We start from the raw sequence: 23,438 nt of genomic DNA on the forward strand, positions 1-23,438 counted from the left end.
TGGAAGTAATTAAAATAAGTACTTAACCACAAATTACAATTAACTGGTAAAAACAAAAAATAACAAACAGTTTCCTAAAGCAAGGACATAGTGTTTGATCACTTGGTCATATCATCTGATAATACATCAAATGATGAAAGGCTAAACGCATATTCATCAAACGCCATACGTAATTTCTCTAGCAAAGTTTTTAATTGAGTACTTTGTATAGCATCATGAGCAATCAGCCTTGGAAACTCAATTTGCTGTTTTCTCAGTAGACTGACTGCTCGTGATGTTATATCATTCTCCCTAATGTTGGAATAACACATGGCGTAATTTCATTGGCTCAATGAAAACCGGCGGAGCCGAGTGCCGGAGCCCAATAGTCGGCGCCGTTGTCGCTGCCGACTTGGAGTGTGCAGGAAACTGGAACAAGACATAAACCTCGACTTCTCAGATCTTTCTTAGGTTCTTCATTTGCATTTTGATTGTCCGTAGACGAAGACGAGGCTCCTCTTCTCTTCATGCACTGATCATTTACGAGCTATAAAACCATATGATAAAATAAGAAATAACTTAAGCTTGATAAATTGATAACCAACAAACCAACACAATCTACCACGTATATAACGAGGAAACTAATAATGTAATACCATCTTTTTGAAATCTTTAATACGTAATAGTTTATACTTGTTTTTAAGTTATATCTTTGAAAAAAATTATACTCCATTAAATAGAAGAAATGAATCCTCAGACGAATGATACTATAATTTTATCAAAATCATAAATCCTCCAATTAAATATAATTTTTATGTGTGAAAATTACTAATCAACACTTACAATAAGACAGAAAGACACATAAACTGTACTTTAAATATGAGATTCATGATATTTTGGCAGGAAAAAATGAATTTTCTTCAGAGATAAGCGTACATAAAAGACCGCCAAAGGAGTTTGAAATGCACTTTAGTGAAGAAGAAAACCAAATAAGGAGAATATATAAATTCCATGGCTTTGTTGATTTTAACGAACTTTATTGGTTATAAACTTATAATAATGTGAGGTAAGAAAAAAAAAGCTGGCGACTCCATCTTTTAATATTAATTCAACTTTATCTTTAAAGAAAACAGTAGAAAAGGGCAAAAAGGGATAAATTTTTGAAACTAAAGCTGTTCATATTTTTAGATTTGGATTCAATTGATCCAATAAAAAGTATAGTGTATAAACTATAATTGTAAATAAAAAACATAAGCTTAAAAAATGGACGTACTTGACCAGGGTCCTCAGGAAATATGCAACTCCCGTCTCCTTGAAACTATTCATGAAAACCATAGTTAAGAGAGATCCATTTAACTGTTTTTTTTTTAACTTTCCATTTGACAATTCAGCAACGCGGAATTTACATTTGGAATTAATTACAATTAATAACTATGATGATGTGCATCTATATCAGTGTATCTATATGTGCATAAATCCAATATGTATAAAGAAAATTGGTGCTTACATGTTGTTGGTGTCTCATATTCCCGGAAGCATTCGTACCGAAGTATGGATGACTCAGGGCCTGCAACAGTTTAAAACATAAATACTTTATCACATCAATCAAATATTACTTATCATGGAGAGAACAAAACTTTGTACTGTCTTTATTCTCCCTCTCTCTCTCTTTTCATCATCATTTGAAATCAGTGAAATAATTTTCGTCGATCATGATTATAAATGCTAAAAAATGTCAACTGAGATGGATTTCCACTAATCAGGAAATGTATAGTCGGAGAACTAATACCAATTTTTTATAGAGGTTAAAGATTTTTATTCAGAAGTTTATTTAATAGAGAATTAAAACAAATAGTTTTGCAATGGAAGGGGAATTAGATGAAAGTATTAATAATTTCTTTCACAGTAATCACTTGGATTCCTCTGACGAATATATAGTTTGTTTTCTAGAAGTTAAGTATTGTTTTTTTTCAACTCTAGAAGATAAGTTTAGCATTGTTTTTCTATAACTGAAAGGAAACTGAGAATATTGAGAGTTTGGAAAAGACGAGTCACACCTCAATTTGACTCTGAAGGAATCTAATGTATCCAATAGCTTCCGACAGGACAGAGGCTGTGTCAGTCTGCAAAAGATGGGTAAAAAAGGAAGAGGAATGATTTAGAGTAACAAAAATAAATCTAAAAATACCTCCAATTTTAATGTTAAAAGGTTTTATCTATCATATAGGCGAATATTAGATGACATTTATGAATATGATTTGTTAATTAAATCGATCTTACCTTGCCAAATGGAGAGACTAGCTGATGAAGTGCTGCGATCCGGCCTCCTAGTTTCTCCTTTCTCACCTTCAATTATCACCAAAAGTTAATTAACATTTAATAGCATAAAGTAAAAGCTATATATATATATATGCATGTCTGGTTATATATATATATATATATTCTTTTAACTAATAACCATGCATAGAGAAAACGTGCTTACTTAGTGTAAGTAGAAGTGGTTTATAAATTTGTATTTTCACATATAATTAACAGCATTATATCATTGAGTTCGAATTCTAATACAGTTCTCTCCATATCTACGTATCAAAAAGTTCCAGTTTAAACGAACTTCGAAAGCTAAAATCCAAATATAATATCTAAGGAATATTGTTGAGACGTATTTTTATGAAAGAAAGAGAGAAAATGGAATAATGAAGAAGGAAGAAGAAGACAAAACAAAAAAGAACAAAATAGTTACAAAACACAAAAACCACACAGCTTATTCTGTGCCCATTCTGTTTTGTTTGCTTCTTCTGTTCTCCTTTGTGTTTGTGTTTTTGTTTTGTTATTATGATGTCAGGGAGAGTTTTTTTTATATAGAAAACGTTATATAAGTTAATTAAAGTTTCATTGATATATAATCAATTAGGTACCTTGAGGGTTGATTGTGACGAAGGAGAAGGTTGAAGCCTTGGCTTCTTATTAGTAGACCCACCAATCTCTAAGCTGTTACACTTCATCACGTATATAGAAAAGAAAACAAAGCAAAGATCAATTAGTCATTAATCAATAAAAATCGTAGCAAAACCTATTTTGGTTGAGTGTTGAATCTAGATCCAAACCTTGAAATAAGACATCGTTTGTCCTGTTCTTTTCTAAATGACGTTTTAGATTTAACCTTTGTCATAGGAGATGATGTGTTTACCAATTTATATGTAAATTATTAGATCTCATTTCCGAATTTTCTCTCTCTCTCTCTCTCTATCAATTTTTAGTCTATTAATTTCGCATTCTTTTTTTTTCTAAAAAAATTATGTATTCTATAAAATTATCAGAGATGCGGAAAGCGAATTACCTCAGAGGTTCGATCCGGAGGAGTGTGTCTACCCTCAGACAAATTAAGACCATTGTGATTGCTCGAGAAGTCCAGCATATTGTTGTTATTCTCGTCGTTGCTATTAAGGCTTGTTGTTGTTGTAGTTGTGACACAAGATTTATTAGGAGGTGAGTTTGGAGAAGATATTAGATAGCCATTGTTGTTGTTAACGTTATTCTCTTGTTTGATCTCAACAACCCCCATGGAAATTTGTTGGGGACTTAGCACTTGTTCTTCCCAATTCTCCAACCTCATTTTCCCTTGGAAACTATGGTGGTGGTGTTGTTCATCATGATGATTATGATGATTCATCATCTCCAATCTCTCTTCCTCGCCCATCATCAATCCACCCCTTAGTTCACAAATAAAATATCCATATTAGATTTACTTATTTGATACTGAAAATTATAGAAACACACACACAACGCTTGGGCTTTATAAAACTGATAAATTATAAGTATATGTCAGTAAAACGAAGATATCAAAATTAGGTTACAACACATGACCCAACAAAGCCATGAGTTAATACGAGAACTCAAGATCATTAGAAAAAAAAAAAAATTCGTTTCGGAATATATTTATATATATATATATATATATAGAGGGGGAGAGGGAGAGTTACAAAAGAAGTTGGCTAAGGCTCCACGACTCAGGAGGGAGATCATTGCTTTCAAGCCAAGAAGAGAGATTAGGGTTATTAGGCACAGACGGTGAAGAAGAAGACGAAGAAGAAGTTGCCGGAGATGGCAAGAAGTGTGGCAAGAGAGTCGGCATCATTCGTGGTCGGAGATAATTGTTGTTAGGAGTCATTTGTGGCGGCAACGGCCCCTGCTGATGACCTATTAACGGTGGTGGAGGCCTCATGCCGCCGCTTACGTTCCACCAATTAGGGTTTCCGGCCGTCATCAGCTGTTGAACCGGCGAACTCTCCAGCACACCTCTATTCATCACCTTCTCTCTACACACACACACACTTTCTCTCTCTCTCTCTCTTGATCTCTTTATGTGTTTGCTAATCAAGGGCTTTGGAGAAACTTTGAGAAGTGTTAGATTCTTTAGCTTAAGTAGTTTTAGTTTTCTTTAAGAGGAGAAAGAGGAAGAGAGAGAGAAAGAAAAACTCAAAACTAACTTATATTTTTGATCTCATTCATAAAGAAAAACTTATATTTTGATCTCATTTGTTATCATGTGATATTATTTTCTTAAAGTGTTTATTTTTTAATTTTGTCTTTTTTTCTCGCTCTTTTTTTCTTCTTCCTTTGATCTTCTTTTCTTTAGATTTATTTTATTCTATATCATATACTATTTACTTTTTTCCCATGCTTTTTTCCATGCTTTAGCTTTATCTTAAAGTGGGGCAGAGAAAGGTAGTAGCTACTTTTATTATTAAAATTAATACATGAGTTGAGAAAACAAGCAAGATTTTTTTCTTTTTCTTTTGAAGAAAGATAATTCTTTTTAAATCAAGGAAAAAGGATTATTCGAATATTTTATATACGGTGTATAACATTTTCAATATATATATTATTAAACAATGTTTTGGGTATATCACAAGTGTCTTACATCTATGGTCTATGCATCCGCCTTTTTCGTCGAATGTAAATTTACTTATCCTATTCCCCATCTTTAACCATTCTTGAAACTTATTGATTTCATTTTTAATTAGTAATATTTCTTCTTTGATGATTGATCTAACGGCAATTAATTAATTAACACGCAGTGTTTATATTCCGGACCAATACTAGGGTTTGAATTTGTATGTACTATCCAAGCTAACAATTTTTTCTCCCCTCATTATCTCCTACTATACTAATTTAAAACTGATACGTATTCGTAACAATGGAAATACATTTAACAAACTCTGTATTTAACTAATCGGATACGTAAAAACGATTCGTAAAGTTCGTATGCGTTTTAATTACATCAGTTGATCAAAGTACTCTCAACATTTTTCTTTAAAGTGTTACTATTTTTCTTCCTCATTTTTCGTTGAAAGGTAAGGTAAGTTATCGTCAGCACATGTACGTCTTGATATTATTTCATTGTGGACTAAACTCTCTATAAATTTCTATATGTTATATCTTTTATATTGAATAGTATTCCTAAAAAACATTTACCGTATGGAAGAAGTCAATAAGTATAAAATAAGAATTTTTTTTTATGAAAAACAAATTGATGATAAAACTTATGAAAATTGTGAAACAAAATACAAAAATAAAATAATGTTTTCCAACAAATATATAAATATAAATTGATGTTCCAAGGATATTCACTATAAAGTTACTGTGATGATTTTTATAAATTGTATTTGATTTAATGAATAGATAAGAAAAATTCTCAAATCAACTAAACTGTATCTTCAAAGTAATAAAAATAAACAATTATTGGCGAATGTATATATAACAAATAATCAAATTTAAGAGTTTTTCATGTTTTTTTAATGTTCATTCTCTAATAAATCATTTTATGTATTTTTTGTGTCTATTATTTTTTATTATATTGTATTTTCGGAGTCATGTAGTTATTTATTTATAGACGATAAATAAATATTTATGTGTTTACAAAATTTCTATAAAATTTTTTTTTTAATAAAGAGCGTGATTAACTTTGTGCACATATTGATGTGATGGTATATTTTTAGTTTTACTTGTAATGATATTTTATGTTTACATAAACAATTGTTCGTTCTTTATTCAAACCTGTTACAGTGGGGCAATTAAAAGCTGGCATATTTAAATGTGGCTGGCTATATATATATATATATGCACCACTAGTTTAATTAAATCGAGGACAAAATGTTTATTTTTTAGGAATATTGAATGTAATAAAAGTTGAACAAATAGATGTAATAAAAAAAAGTTTGCCACTCACATATAAGATGACGAGAACATTGTGTCATATGACGTACACAAATAGAAATCGTATTTCAAGCGTGAAGGAGTTATGAAATACAAAGCAATAAAGTCGCAAAAAAATGATGGGTGTTTTTTTTTTTTGGCTTGCCAAGAAGGAAAAAGACCAATATCTCGAAGGAGTCAATGTCCTAGGGTTTGGAGATCCCTAATATTCTGTTTCCCAGTGATTTCAATTTCCAAGAAATTCTTACATCTACTTGTAAAACATACTATATACGAGTCAGATTAAAATACAATATACTTAATTATACGTCTTTTGATATGTATCTAATATGTTACTATATGCGTAGTTTACACCTAGATTAATTGATGCGTGTAAAGAATATATTATATGTGTAGTTTACACCTAGATTAATTGATGCGTGTAAAGAACTCATACCGTTGATCTATTGCTTATTCTACTACATGAACAATCTCGCAGACAAAACCTATCTTTCCAATTTGATACATATACTACGGCCAATATGAAAATTACTTAAGAGATTTAAAAAGTGACTATACATAAGAATATAACTTGGATAAAGCCGCCGTTAGCTAATTTTAATCTTAAAATTCACTTGGAGGTAATGAGTTCGTTTATCCTAAAATAAACCATAGGCTTTTTTTTTGGTTAACGGACTAAAGTTATACTTGTAAGTTTTATAAACTAAAATAGTAAGATTTGGATAAACTCTCATGATGACATAATTGTGCATATCGTGCTTTATATAAGCCATGGAATTGACCCAAATCTTGATGTTGCAGCAAGAAAACGAAAAAAAAAAACTAACTATCGAGATAAAAAAAATCACCATTCCAAGTTTTTTTTTTTACCATTCCAAGTTTTTTTGACCCATAAAATAGAATACCAAAAGAACATTGAAACCGAGAAATCTCAAAATAAAATATCTAAAACAAACCCACTTTTTATTGGACATCTGAATTTATTTTTTATTTTGTTTAAGTTCAGGTTTCTTATAAATTTTATTGAATTGTAAATAATAATACTCTTTACTTCTATCGAATGTAAAGGAAGATTTCAATTCTTATGTAAGACTATGTAAGAGTAAACCATAGAAAAATCTTTCATTTGATGGTTGATGATCCGTCATACAAAATTTCCAATTTAATGCCTAAGAAAAAATAATATCGAATACGAATGCAAACTTTTCAGAAATTACACCATTTTGCATTTTAAGTCATTTGTCGTGCTCATGTTCATTAGATATACTACAACAGTCAAAAATGCTTATTATATATGGGCGATAGTATGTCAATATATTATGTGAATTTAATGATGATATATCAACAAAAAAACTTATATATCCATATTTACGAAAGGTTGTATAGTCGTGTAAAATAAATTGTTATCTTGTATGTATTAAGTATAGAAATTAAGGTATAGTTAAACTAAACATATTTGTATTGTTCTATGCAGGGGTTTAACTTTTTGAAATTAATTTCACATGATTAAAATTTAACTAAAATCTTCTTCGTTTGTTTCAGTTTAGTTTCGTTTTCATATTTTTTAGTATTAATTTTTTTTTTGTATGTATTTACAAAATTTACAATGGGAAATCTCTTTTTTTTTGACGTAATGTAATTAAATTCTCTTATGTTTTATAACCTATTGAAATCTTAAATCGATAATCTAATTTAAAAATATTAGTCTACAAAAATCCACGGAGTATAATGAATTTGAAGTTTTATATGGAACAATCTGATTCGAACCATATTAATTGGTCCACAGTCAAATTGGTCCTTCCGATTCAATAGGTTGAGTTTTGATTCTAACACGCTGCCAAAATCTTTGTCGGAGAGGATGTGTCGTTTCTTCCCATATTTATTCTCTTCCTAATTTAATGTTTTTTACTTCTTCTTCTTTTATCATTTAAATGCTTACAAACAAACACCAAGCACCAAATCCCTCTTTCAGTCTTTCTTGTCTTCCTCCATTATCACTATTTTTTTTTTTCAAAATTCGTAACTCAAATTATTGATATAGTACTTTTATTCATTTATATAAGAAGACTAAAACTGGTGGATAACAGAATCTAATTCGGATAAATTACATGGACCGATTGGGTATCAAACCAAATGTATTGGTAGTAATAACTCTTAGACTCACTTTTAGCTATGGTTGTGTAATACTTATGTACCACAAAGTGAATATTGAAAAAGTAGCTAAAAAACAAAACAATATATATATATATATATAATATGTGTGTATATTATGGATAAAATCATTTACTTACGTAAGAGATTTTCCAGACGTTTTGTGGGATATATGTATCCGTATGTCTATTTAGTTATGCATATAATTGAACAATCACAATCTGCAAGAAGTTCAAAACTAGCTTCTTTTCTCTTATGAAAAGTAAGCAATACTATAGTTTTGGAATAGAAGATAATATCTATAAATATTACAAAAATGTACGTAAATAGAAATGTATTAGTATATCAATCTAGAGAAATGTTAAATACGATCATTCTCAATCACTGGATCCATCACATAGATATTTTTGTGTTTCGTAAAATTACTTTCAAATAAATTACTAGGGTTAATTTATACCAGTCAATCATGGAATTTTTTAAAATATATTATTGGAAAATCAAACGCCTCTAAGTAATCAAATAACTAAAAAAACCTTTCTCCATGCACCATTATATTTCTAAAAATACTACTCCCTCTGTTCAGAATTAGTTGATGTTTAAGGTTTTTGCACATAGATTAAAGATGCATTTAATATTTATTTTTTCTACACTAAAAAATTTATCTATAATTCATTTAAATATTATTTAGCCAATAAGAAAACAATTTGCAGAATATAAAAAGTCAAAAACAATAAAAATTCATTAAATTTTACATTGAAAAGTGAGAACATCAAATAATTCTGAACAAAAAAAACCTCATAAAACATCAAATAATTCTGAACAGAGGGAATATATATCAACTTTGTATTTATAAATCTCAGCAAAATGTAGTTTCGACTTTTTTTTTGTATAAAGGACGAATAAATGTTCTTTGAAAAAAGACGAAGAAATCTTAATAAAAAATAAAATAAAAGGAAAAGATTACCATTTTTAAAAGGAGCGAAGCCGACACAATTGTCGTATTGGCACGATCTGTGAAAGTTACTAATTATCCCCATTAAATATAAGTTGCCGTTCGTCAATTTGTTTTCAGATGTGTAAATTTCTACATGAAAATGGACCGTTTCTACTTCTTCAAATTCACACAAGGCAAAGCTTGATGTGCTCCCTTTATTATGTTCATGCTTAGTTCGATCATTGGATTCTTCAACGCACACGTTATTTCTATTTATCCCAAACAGTGTACAGTATCAAATGTGTCTTTTAAAAAGATTTACATATTATATATATATATAGTCGTTGTATATCAGATGTTATCTTCAAAATATATCAATATCCAAAATATAAAATGATTTACAATATTCTAAATCTGACGAAAATCTTTCTAATACAATGATATTAAAATAATAATAAATTAAATGGTGCACGTGGCAATCTTAATGAAATTTGAATATATCGCCATATTGGTTAGTTGATGAGTTGTGAAACTTAAATTTTTGATTCTATGCACTACGATAACTAAAACAAACAACAAAAACAGACGTTTATTCAAGGTCGTGCCTATGTGGTAAAATTTGAAACATTGGCCTAAATCTAAATTTTTGTTTTTAACATTTTAAAAATTTATTTCTTTTTATTAAAAGATATAATATATTAGAATTTCAATGGTATATATACTTTTAAAGTTTAAAATAGATATTTTTCATATTCCAACATAGTTTTTACAATTTTATCATATACAAAATATTTAAAAACAAAATTAAAATACAAAAATAAAATTAAAATATTAAAACAACATTAGTAAAAGATGTTAAATCTTTATTGAATAATATTTGTAAATTTTGCCCTCTTTTTTTTTTTTTATTTTTTTTGGAAAATTGTTTAGGACCTTAAATAATTTGGGCACGACTCTGCGTTTATTGATATAAATGGTCAAGTTGGGGGATATGAAGGCTAGAGGGTAAACTCCAAATTCAATCGGGGATGGAAAGTTGACGTAAACTTCATATTGAAAGTGATCCAGTAGAGATGATAATGTGTATCCTCTTTTTTTTATTTTGCTAAATATAATGTATATCTTCTTATTAATTGCTTTGATAGTTTTCCTGAGAGTTAGATTTGTGATCCATATCATAACATCAGTTATATAATTTATGTATAATTCGAGAAAATAAATAGGAACAGAATTTATGGATGGTGTGTTGTTACCAAGTTTTACTTGGTTGATAAATGTAAGCTTTATATTTGAAAATCCATGATACAATAAAGCATATGTCCGGATGCAATATGTATATGTTAGTAATAACTTTATATATATAATATATATTTATATGTAAAGAATAGTATTGGTAAACCATATCTCAGTGACGATATGATTATTTAAAAAATCATCAATCACTCTCAACAATTAACATATAAATTAAAGAATAAGTGTGATTAAACTACAGATCCCAAAACCCCTAAATCATGCCTTTTGTGTTTTTTTTTCATTACTGTTTTGTCTTCTTATATATAAATATATATTATAAGGTATACTTAATTAAATATAAAATGTCTTCTTTTGCAGTTTTTTCTCCACTCATTGAAGTCTAATTACTTTTCTCGCCTATAAAGCAAGACAACCACTTTTGTGGATGATGAGAGAACAATATCCTTGTATTTGTAATTAGAGTATATATAATATTATTATCCATTTATGCGTCTAATACAACAATACTTTCTGATTATGGTTATTACAAATGATTTTGTAGCTAGCTCATTAATATAAACCTAAAGTCTAATTAAACCTACAAGCTAGATGAACCCACCATATATAAGCTTAATTGGAATGTTTATGCTAACCACCCATATTTTGTATGTTGTAGCATTTATATATGATATGGAAGTCTATATGGTTTAGTGTCTGCAAACCATTTGTGGTGATTTCATATGTTAAGAGTGAAAATGTTTGTTATGAAGCGTGATGCATCTATTTGTAGTGCAAACAAAAATGCCGTTGTATGATCATATTTGAAACCATTTGTCGTGTTTATGAAATTTTATGAATCGTTCGGCCATTGTGAATGATAGTCTGTAATAGACAATCACAATACTAAGAGAAAAAAGGTTGAAACAACAATAAATGATTTTTTCTAGTTTTTTGTTTTGGTATCTTTGATTTTTTTATAGTTAATAATATGAAAATAGAGTCATTTGTATTGTCGTCTAAAACTCTTACATATATGCTCGATAACTTAAAAAAAAAAAAAAATCCCAACCAAATCCATAGCTATTAGCAGTTTTTCTAGACATTGAGCAAATTTTATCTAATAAAAAAAAACTTCATCCCAAAAAAACTCCATGCACTCTTTTTGACGTGGATCGAAATGGTATTTGGAAGAGGCCATGATAAAAGCCCAACTGTTTTATACTACAAGACAAAACGGTATGCAAATCTGATTTGGGTCGATGGCCCACATGGCCTGCACGTGCAAAAGTCTATTTTTCTCTCTCTCTCTCCCTATACATCTTGTACGGTTGAAAGATCTGCATATCTGCATATCAAGTTCTTCATGAGAAAGGAAACATGCAAAGAAAATGTTTCTTGAGACATGTATCGATTTACATTACATATTAATATTAGGGTGTCCGACCGTTTGTAAAGTTCACATGCAATTTTGTTTCTTGACTAGCACAGTTAATTATTTATAAGAAACCATTATAGGACATTTTCTAGCAAATCAATTAAAAATATTTGGATCTTAGAATTGAGAAATTAAGATTCGCCGACTGGCCTCACGTGGAAATGAATTTGATTAGAAGCTACAAAGGGGAGAAGACAAAGCGCGGTATAGAGTCAACCTTAAAAATTTCATGTACGTAATAACCAATTGTTAGGAATAATTTCTCTTATTGAATCTTACATCGAATCAACTTGTCCACTAACTTTCCTGCTTCTTTAAACAAACTTGATTTAAAGAAAGAAAAAAAAAAACTTGATTTGTAAGTTGAAAATTTCTTCTTTTTTCTATTTATATTTGGAAAAGAGCAACTTCCATTTTCATTAGACAATGATTACTGGAAAAGAAAAGGAATGTCTTGTGTTCTGCCTTATAGACTTTTTAATGCCATAGTGGCATAGACTTATCGACATACGATGATCGATTAAGTCGGATCATGTCAGTTCTAGATTGACTTTAAAAAATGGATCTATATTTGTATCTACCATAAGCTTATTTTGAGACTAATCGTACATACAATGTAATTTTTTGGGTGTTTTACTACCATTTAGAAACACTTCGTGTATGTCATTTGGTTATGTGGACTTCACATGTTTTACTCATCGTGGACTTGTAAAAAAATTATTTATCAAAGATTTTACTCATCTCTGAAATTAGTCGGATGCTTCAGCCAAATATGGTTCATTCTTCTAATTTCTAAGCCTTGGAGATCTTGGTGATAGGAAGGTAAACGATGAACCTTTTGCTGTAGATATGTAAAATGTTCTAGAGATAATTTACAAGTCTCAATTCTTATTAAAAAAAAAAATCTTACAAAATCGAATGTATATCAAGAAAAGATTATAAAGTTTTTAGATGATTAGAAACAAGGCAATATGAAAACTTAGATCTATCTTTTGAAATTTACATCGGATTTAAGATTATAAAAGTAGTGACTGTATTAGACCATGACTGAGTTTTTTTTTCCAATACCTTTTGCAAGTAGAATTAGGTATATTGAGTAATAAGCATGAATGAGTTCCACGAAGGAATATCAAACCATATACATGGTGAAATTCAACTTTTTTTTTTTGGATAATATTAGCGTACTTAACATTTGTAGACATGTTTAGAAAACTCACTGTAGTTTACATTTTACAAAACCAATTAATTGCTGATTTGGCCATCTCACAAAGATATAGAATTTATATGCCACTAGTGAACGAAAAATAATTAATTGCTGATTTGGCCATCTCACCAAGATATAGAATTTATATGCCACTAGTGAACGAAAAATCGATCATGGCTAGATACAAAAATAATAGATCAGATGTTATTCTTTGTTTGTGGCACAATTGAAATGGCCATTTTTGAAGAATCACCATGTATGTTCGAAACTTCAAAATGTTTTATTCTTTCAACCAAGGAGAAGAGAATATATGATAATTACTTATGATTTTGTAATTAAAACGTACAGTAAAACCTCTATAAACTAATACTCGATAAATTAATAATCACTATAAATTAATAAATTTTGTTGGTCCAAGTCAGACCAATGTAAAAATCCATCAAATTCGATAAGATAATAAGATAATAATTTTTTTTGAAACCTTTATGTAAATATATGGTCCCAACAAAAATATAAATTAATAATGATATAAATTTATGAAAATATATATAAATTTAATATTCTAAAATATGACTAATGTGTTCGTTTTTAATTAAATTTGAAATCTCATTGGTTCTCATCTCTCTAATTATTATATCAGTAGCTCTTATTGCAGTTTTACTATATACATTCAAAATTTATGATGATTTTTTGATATGATAATTGATTTTCTTACATATAAATGTTTTTAAATATATTGTAATGTTATCTTCAATTTTATCATCAATAATACTGATAGTAGCCATAGTTTTTTTTTATAAATTTTAAACTTACGAATATGTATATTTTTATATGGATAATCCAATATGGAGAAAACTATTTTATTGTGATAGTTATGATTCTTAATCATAATTTATATTATGATATTTGTTAAAACTTTAAAATCTAACATTATTCCAAAATAATTTTTAGAAAATTATATGCAGAAAACTAATTTTCTCTATAAATTAATAATTATTAATTTATAGATAAATTAATATCACGATAAATTAATAAAATATCATGGTTCCAACATTATTAATTTATAGAGGTTTTACTGTATATCCAAATAAGAATGAGGTTAATTACTCATTCAGCTAAAATTAGTTGTTGCATTTGGATAAAGATGCTTAGATTTATGTAGTCATCATCATGATAAAAAATTAGTCAAATAATCAAATTAAACTTCGATAAGGTCTATTAAGAGACTAACTGGTCCAGATTGAATGCAACCGACTTTTGGTGGAGCTGACTAAAATTTACTTTGTATTGCTTTCAAATGCAATCTGCTTTTGTATAATGAAATAAAAGCTTAATAATTCTAGCTTTCAAGTTGGTGTAACGTATAAGCTTCAACTTCACATTATTATTAGTGTTTCTATATATTATAATATATAATTATATCATTACGTTGTAAGATATTATGATTTTATCTTTATCTTATAAAAGCAAATTTGAGGGTTTTGAAGAGCTATATGTTATAAGATTCATTTAAATGCGTTCAGTTGAACAAATAAATTAATAATTCATTTGTATTTTTTATTTATTTTTATCCTTGTTATTCTTTATATTTGTCTATGTATGAAATCTTTTAGACTTGATGTTTGTATTTTTGTTGTTGTGTCTGTTAATTCTTCTTTTAATTTTTTTATCAAAATCAGATCACTATATTTATCGTTAGCTTGTCCAGTGGGATACTTTTAGTATGTAGAAGACTAGAAGCTGATTGAAAAATAGGAACACCCCTGTTGACAAAAAAAAAATAGGAACACCCCAAAAATCATATCATTTAACTCCATTAACTTTCAAGTTTCCGTTTATAATTTACTCGTAATAACAATATATATAAAAATAAATAGGTGAAAAATATTCGGAGACGGTGTGGGGCCCCATATTCTATGGGCTTACGATTAACTTAAAACAAAAACTCTGTTCACACGTTGGGCTTTTTGCACGTGAAAGTGACCGTATCATGTTTTTTACGACACCATTGGGCCCACATGTCGAACCACTTGTAACGCGCGCGCGCCCACATTTGATTATCCCTTCTGTTTCAGTCTCTTGCCTGACTGCTTGAATTGTCGATTTTACCCCTACTTACCAGTTACCACCTCTCTTCTCAAGTGACAAAGCAAAAGTCAAATGTATATATATCCGTCATTACGTCCGATGCAAATGGAGTTAAATATTTCTACTGGCTTGCTAAATAGATAGAAAAAGGGAAAAAATTTTAAAAATACCTCAAGTTATTAACATTTGCTAAAAAAATATCTGAATTATTTAGGCTCTCCAAAAAATACCTAACATATTTCAAAATTCTATTTTAATACACAGACTTTCAAAATTTGAAAGTTTAACACCACAATTTTGACTCCGTTTAATTGTAAGCCGAAAACCGTAGAAAGCCGTTTAATTTTTTTACACGATATATTTAAAAAGACATTATTACCCCTAAATTAATTTTGCCTAAATCGACAAATTCTAATTTCACTCTTCTCTCTTCACTTCTTCTTCTCTTTTTTCTCGATGTCTTCACAGACATGAGAATCTCTCTTTCTTCCACTCTCTTATTCATCAGATCTTCTCTTCCTCTCTTACCCATCATCTCTTCACTTTCCCTCTCTTACTCATCTCTTGTTTTTCCCAAATCTATTTAGCCCCAAATCGAAAGAAATCTTAAAATTGATTTTCAATTTCCAAGCACCAATTGTCGAATCAATTGGTTTTGGATTGCATGATATTTTCCAGTGATACAATTATTTTTAACGTAAATTTCCATTTTGGAAGAGTAATTTTAGCAGAAAGCCAACATGTTCACATATACAATTACTATTAAAATAAAATAGTCATCAACCCAAATTATCTGAGAAAATCGAAAGAAAAGAAAAATGAAATAGAGAAGATAGAAATTAGAGTTCTTCGATTGGGAGAAAAACTGATATATATTTAAATCGATTTATTAGGGGCAATAATGTCTGTTTGGATTAGTAAAAACACGTGGGATTAAAATTTAAACGTCGTTTTATAGTTTCCGTTAAACAATTAAACGGTGTCAAAATTATGGTGTTAAACTTTCAAATTTTGAATGTTTGTGTATTAAAATAGAACTTCAAAATATGATAGGTATTTTATAGGGAGCCTAAATAGTTCAGGTATTTTTCTAGTAAATGTTATTTATTTCAGGTATTTTAAAAGTTTTTTCCCATAGAAAAACGTTCGATTTTTTTTTAAGATAACACATTCCAGAAGAAAAAGAAAATTTGAACATTTTTGTTGTATAAAATTCGAATAAGTTAAAGAAAACTCGTGTTGATCACACCATTCAGCTACACGGGCTAGTGATGCTCCTAGTCATAGCCTTCGTCTTTTCCCCTTATTGTTACGCCGTAAACTCTCCACTTTCATACCCTATGACATTATAGACTTCTATTTTTTGAATACTAACAAATGATTTGGGAAATATTTATTTTTAATTAGTAATTTTTTTTAATGGAATTAACAAATTTAAAGGGACGTAACTTACGACAAAAAGGGGCGCAGTTTTGATTTTAAGTATATTTGCTCAAAACATTGCAGTTTCTTGTTCATCTAAGGCCGTCTTTTCACTGATGTTGTTTAAGGTCGTTTTTTTTCTTTCTTACAAATGGAGATTTTATTTGAAAGAATATTATAATTTAATATTATAGCATGACGTCAGTCTATCGTAAGTAGTGAGTGTCAATTGTCAAACGAAGTCAAGTAGTCAACCCATGTATAACACAGTCCGTTTAGTGATTAAATGTAAATGACTTAAATTCTATATATTCGTTTTTTTGAATTAATTTTAATTTGAGTTTTCCTTACATAATCAGAAAATTATAAGTTAGTATCCAAACTAATCTCCAAATTCAGAGGAAAACCGACATTTTGTTAACATTTTAAACGTTCACGATTAATATAGTTAAAGATACTCTAGCCCAGATAATTTTAGATAAGTCGCATGTATATAGTTTATATTTATTTCGTTATGTATGCGTCATTTCCCACAAGTTAACAATATAAACTAAACTTTTGATATATAAATAAATAAAATAGGGAAGGAGGACAATTTCTTGATTTTCTTGTCAATAACAATTTTGTGAATTAGTAATATTTATATTTATGGAGAAGATATGCGGTTGACCTATGGTGGTGAAAGCCAAATGGTATTATATTTTTGATAAATAAGGCCTCTTATGTCAACCAAAGTAATCATCCAAAGAATATTTCAAAAAGAAGAAGAAACAATTCAACAAACAAATAATTTGTATTATGATATTATCGCTAGAAATTAGGTTTTCCCATTACTAACATAATCCGCTTTCGAGAATTATTGCAAATCTTAGATTTCTATGATAAGCTTTTAAGATTTGTATCGACTTAATATTTACACAAGAAGTCAAGAAAGGTTCAAACTTTTGTTATATTTCAACCCATTCTCTCTTTCACTCGTGTGTATAAATAAATCATCAAAAATTTGTGAAGTCAAACTGTGAACTTAGAACCCAAGTCTCGCCGCGAAAATATCTCGTAAATTTTACTAAGAAAGTTGATCAAATTTAATTGGTAAAAAAAAGGTTGATCAAATCGAGCCTCAAACCTTTACACAATGTCTCTATTTTTCTTATTTCACATACTCTCTCAATGAACACCAAGATTACATCGCAAGAACTTAGAGATTAAGCAAAGCTTAACCGCCACTTGTTTGCTTTTCTCCTTACCGCAATGTTTATTAACTTATATGAGAGACGACGCATTTCAGACTTAAAAAGCTTGTCTCCTCTGTAGTCCGTACAAAGATCCTAATTCCTAAATGTACTTCGTAATATAAAACAGAGTCGAGCACGTGACTTGTTTGGCTAATATATTTTGTTTGAAATCCTATGTCTACAACTTTGCTTTAACTAAAGACAATGAAACCAATGACAGATGTAGCATATGGAAATTGTTAAAAATCATGAGCCTAGGAAAAAAAAATGATTATGAGCTGGTGAAAGATAGAGTTTTAGGGTCAAAATATTGATCTTAATTAAAAAAAAAAAATTCACTTCCTTGGTTAGTGGGGTCAAACGGTAGATTTGATATCATCCACTTCCTTTTTCACTTGACAAAGGATTGCAAAACTTGCATAATCCCATGATCTTTTCATATATATTTGTTTTGAATATAACTCTTCAACGAGTTCTTCATCTCAAACATTTTGAAGACCCTCTGTGTCACAAAAGAGTCTTCAGCGTATTCGATCCAATAACCTTAAATCTGTTAAGAGTGGAAAAATCAAAGCAACACAGAATTTAACGACTTGAAAATAGCCAAGCCAAACACAGGATATTATTATAAGCTAAAAAGCTAATCATATCCGATCACAATCTATTTGGATTTACTCAATTCTACTAAGTAGCTAGATTGATCCCAACCCTATTCCTAGCCTATCCAACTCACTTAGTGTCTGTTTTTGTTTGAGAGTGTCGAGATCTTTTGATAAAAGGAAAAATATGGCTTAAAAGTGTTAACCAAAATTTTGAGCCATCAATCTCCTTTTATAATGAGATTTCCAAGTATTCTCTTGCTTTTGTAATCTGCAAGTATTTCCAAGATCTTCGTTTAACTGATTTTTGGAAAGTCCTGACATGTAAGCATTTCGCACCTTAGTCAACTCCCTTCTCCTGATAACTCTTCTGATATCTCAGCTAGTTCTTCTGAAGAAACTTGCATCTTCAATAACCTTATTGTTTTCTTTGTTTTCTCGCTATCTCTCATAGCTATTGTTTGGTTTTTCTTCCATATTTAGTAAGCTAATTTCTACGCATGATTCTATCTTCCATTATGTAGATAGGCGTACACAAACGAAAGGTCCTTGTGTTTATACACACACACAAAACGACAGGTCCTTGTATTATTTATCTATATATCTCAGGTAAGAAAAAATGAAAATCTTATAGTAATTGTAAAAGATAGTTTGTTCTTGCTGTGAGGACGAACCAATAAGATATGCATTTCTTTTGAGCTTATTTGCAATATCGATTTTAGAGAATTTAACAGGACACATTTTAAAACAATAGTATATATATTATTTATGTATATATTATATATATATATATATGTATTGGAATAAAGTCAGCATAATTAGTGATTACATATGGAGTTAAATCATGGAGGCCTAAAAAAAGGGATTTAAATCATTAGGAGGAGCAATGACAACTTGTGTTAATAAATATTGCTAATTAATAGTTATTCAACTCATTGATTAGTTTTTTATTACGCGATTACACATCAAGGACCCTTACACAGTGTCCACATTTTGCCATAGGCCCGTAGGAAAAAAAAGTGTGTCCACAATTTTCTTATTATTAGTTAGATAGATTTCTATATTAGCAAGATTGCTGTAGGCAGTTCTTGTTTTAGTTGCAGAATGTGAACTTTATTTGCATATAATTTAGTGTGTATATATATATATATGTGTGTGTGACTATGTGCTAGAATACAGAAAACCTTTATATACCTCTTTGTTTCATTACAATGATTTTATTTTCATTAAGTTCCTTATAAATTTTGATAAAATTCATGAAAAATTATTGTTAGAATCCACCGATAAATAAATTAAATAACGTAAAATATTGTTTTTAAAGGAGATTACGCAAAAATAGTTTCAATTAATTATTTGTTTAAAAAATATATATATTGTTTTCATAGAAAATAAAATATTACAAGTAAAAATATCATTTATTGAATAACTAATTGACACATATATAATTGTATATATACTTTAGATATTAAAGATAAATATATTTTTGCGATTGATTTTATTACTAGGCCATAATAGCTTATTTGGGTTACTTATTTTACATACCAGAAGCTTGGGCCTTGTACAAAGTCTAATGTTAAAAGTTTTAAAATTATAAGGAGTAATAAACATAAGTGAATCCTTATATCAAATCCTAACATATAAGTTTCAAATTCGGTTTATAACGATTCACGAGACAATATATCCGTGAAATTTTTGTTTGTTTGTTTTTGATTACATCAGTTCCGTGATTATTTGGGTAAAAAACTCAATTGAAAAATTCACTAATAACCGACTGATTTTAAAAAATGGTTTAACAAAAGATTGTCAGCACCAAGCCTCATTGACTTGTTTTTTTTTCCAATAATTGGAATCTAGAGATCATCAGAGGTCAATCAATATTCAGTAAAAAAGGAATTAATCTAAATATAGAACAAAGTAAAACATAACTCTATTTTAAAATGAAGTAAAATATAGAGTTATTCATTGAAAATGCTCTAAAAAAAACCGGTTTTGGTTCTTCGCAATTGTATTAAACCAAACTCACTCGAACTTATAGATTAAATATTAATAGATTATAGATTTCAAATCAAATTTATTTTATACAAAGGATAAATTAATATATACGAAGTCGTTAAATAGAATAAGCATCATGTATTCATATGGTAAGAGCTTTTTCCCCCATGATCTTGATAGTGGAACGTAATATGCATATGGAGCATTTATCATTGAGGCTTATGACTTAGAAACGTCGACTCTGGTTGACAAAGTCAATCTCCCAATATCAAGCACTTTCTAAAATGTAGACCATATATACATGCTAGTTTAATGAATCTTATGATTGCAGTATTTGATAATAACAAATACAACGCATGGTAATAGCTTTAGTCACTGATAATAATAATTTTATACTTGGAATCATATACGATCATATCATTCAAGTTTAACATGAAGTCTGTTTTTCAAAACAAAAAAAAAAGTTTAACATGAAGTCATGAACGCATGGTAAGTTTAGAGACAATACTTAGCGATATCGAAGATCTAATATAATATGTATATTTGAATATATTATTACATATATTATCACATATAGTTAATTGAGGAGAGCCAATTTTGACGACAAATAGAAAGCCGTAAAATGTAGCATTCTAATCATTTTATAGTCGTCGGATAAATTCGCAATATAGGTTATGAAATATAATGGAGCATGAGATTCTATATCGACGTTAAATCAAGGGGCTAAGTGGCTGCTTTGTCTAAAGATTCACACTGTCCCTTTGTTCTTTTTTTTTTCGATTACGACATAAATCGATCTTTCACTACCGCTGTTATTGTACGATCGTCCACTGATTTAACATTTTTAAGTTTAGTGTAGTTCCACTCGATCCCCAACTAATTCATAGTTTTCAATTAGTCATAATTTCCATGTCATATATAAAATAGAATATTAAAATCGAATATAACAATTAGAAGACTATAACTGAATAACCTTTTTGAAGGAATATATAATCATACAAATTTACACTACGAATATAACGAAAAAGAAGACACTAGCCCTGAATAACGTTTTTAATGATATATTATAACCTTATCCCCTGAGTAACTGTTTTAACAAGATATATATTTCTTGCGGACGTAAAACAATTGAATACATTTATCAAAGGAAGAATATAAATATGTATATAGCGGAACTACATTAAGAAGCTAGAAAAACAAATAAAATCGTTCATGCCTATATTACTACTACTCAATCAAATATTATTTTTATGTATACCAAATTTTTTGATGATAAGCATTAACCAAAAAAAAAAAACCTTTGATGATTGATAAGTGATAACAATGATAGTGAAACATGCATTGAATAAAGGAAATATCAGAGTTGATAGAGTAAAATTTGTGAGGGATAGTTATGAATTGTTAAAAATATTTTTTGTTCTACTACTTAAAGTATTTATTAAATTTTCATATTTACACGTTTTTCAAATAAAACACTATATTTTGTACTTGTGTCATTCAGTCACTCGGGTGAAATGATGGTGTTTTTACTGGACTTATGTTACAAACATACCGCTTGAATAAACATACTTTTCAAAGTAGCAGATTTACATATTGAAAATGGGAAATTAATAGCATAACTTTCATTAGTAATGTCATCTTGATTTTTTGTTAGTATATATACTGAAGAAATAATCAATCTAAATGTATTTTTACTCCTGAAAAATAATCGCCACACCGAAGCAACAATGATCCATACATATCAGAGTTAAGTTAATACGCTGGGCTCAACTCCAACAAATCTTTAGTGCTTATCGATTTGATATGATTTCTATAGTGATAAAAATTTCAAGAAATATTCTTATCCTTACTTATCTATGTACGTAACTTTGTAATTAACTAATGGTAGGACTGGATGGCGAGTTAAGGTGCAATTTAAGATGCGATATTTTTAAAACGACAAAAAAACTTGCCCAGAAAAAGAGAGATACAAAGGAAAAGGAAAAGAAAGGCACCTTATGATTAAGACCCTCGAACTTACACTAAAACACAAATCTAAAAAGGTATAGGATAAGATCCAAAGATGAATTCACCTTAGAAGCTTTAACCAAATTACTATGCATGGTGTAACACTGCAGATTACACGTCTTTTTCTTACATAAGTATAATATATATCGTCGTTACAAATGATTTAATAAAGAGGGAATTAGTACTAGTTGGTGAAAATGGTAATATATCATATATCACGTTCTCGTTTTATCCCCACGAATCTCTGAACTTTCCTTCTAATAAAAACTGGCTTAGAATCCGGAGCATACAACTATATATCTATAAAATATGAAGATAGAAATATACAAATTTTACTATGAACTTTTCATGAATGTAAAGATGTAAATATGTAGTACATGAAACAAAAATACATTAAATCCGATAGAAATTTGATGTATAAGCTGATAAGCAACAGTATCAAACACACTAAAACTAACCTTGATCGTTTATTTTTTGAATTTCACCTATTTAAGACTTTAATCCAACTCTCAGTAAAATAAAAAGTGGTGTGTGGAGACCACAATTCTTTTTGGGAACACTGCTCAATATTGCTACTGCGGCTAAGTGGCAAAGACCTACCCCTACTGTTTCTTTCCCCTTTTCATGCTTCTGGTGGACCCAATAATGAGAAGCCCATGGGCCCAAAAACTTTTCGAGATTCTCTACTTACCCTCATCCTCAAGTCTAATCATCTTCCATTGCAATTATTGGCGACTTAATAATCTCTATTCGATTGTGAAACGCGTAGTTAGCTAAAAGTGTTAGTGTTTATACAATAGGTTGTGAAGATTGGATGGATCGCCGTTGTTAGAGAAATCATATGTAGTGTTATAATGTTTGTATGAAATGATATTGCAGTGACAAAAAACTTCACAACTCATTAGTTGTTTATATAACTCACTGGCTAAACGAATGCATATAA

The 23,438-nt window shown here is 29.1% G+C and overlaps 1 protein-coding gene across 1 annotated transcript; it reads right to left on the reverse strand.

The window, feature by feature from the left end:
* Nucleotides 1-4,468, reverse strand: LOC18028524 (transcription factor bHLH68). Its single transcript, XM_006412816.2, has 8 exons — nt 3,960-4,468; nt 3,317-3,689; nt 2,895-2,975; nt 2,260-2,325; nt 2,037-2,102; nt 1,487-1,546; nt 1,253-1,297; nt 1-526 (listed from the first exon to the last, which is right to left on the reverse strand). Exons 1-8 carry the CDS (start codon nt 4,283-4,285, stop codon nt 329-331), a joined length of 1,215 nt encoding a protein of 404 aa, XP_006412879.1. The 5' UTR covers nt 4,286-4,468; the 3' UTR covers nt 1-328.
* Nucleotides 4,469-23,438: the final 18,970 nt, after the last annotated feature.

The sequence above is a fragment of the Eutrema salsugineum genome, unplaced genomic scaffold, assembly GCF_000478725.1.
Source record: "Eutrema salsugineum unplaced genomic scaffold, Eutsalg1_0 scaffold_1, whole genome shotgun sequence".
NCBI classification, from domain to species: Eukaryota; Viridiplantae; Streptophyta; class Magnoliopsida; order Brassicales; family Brassicaceae; genus Eutrema; species Eutrema salsugineum.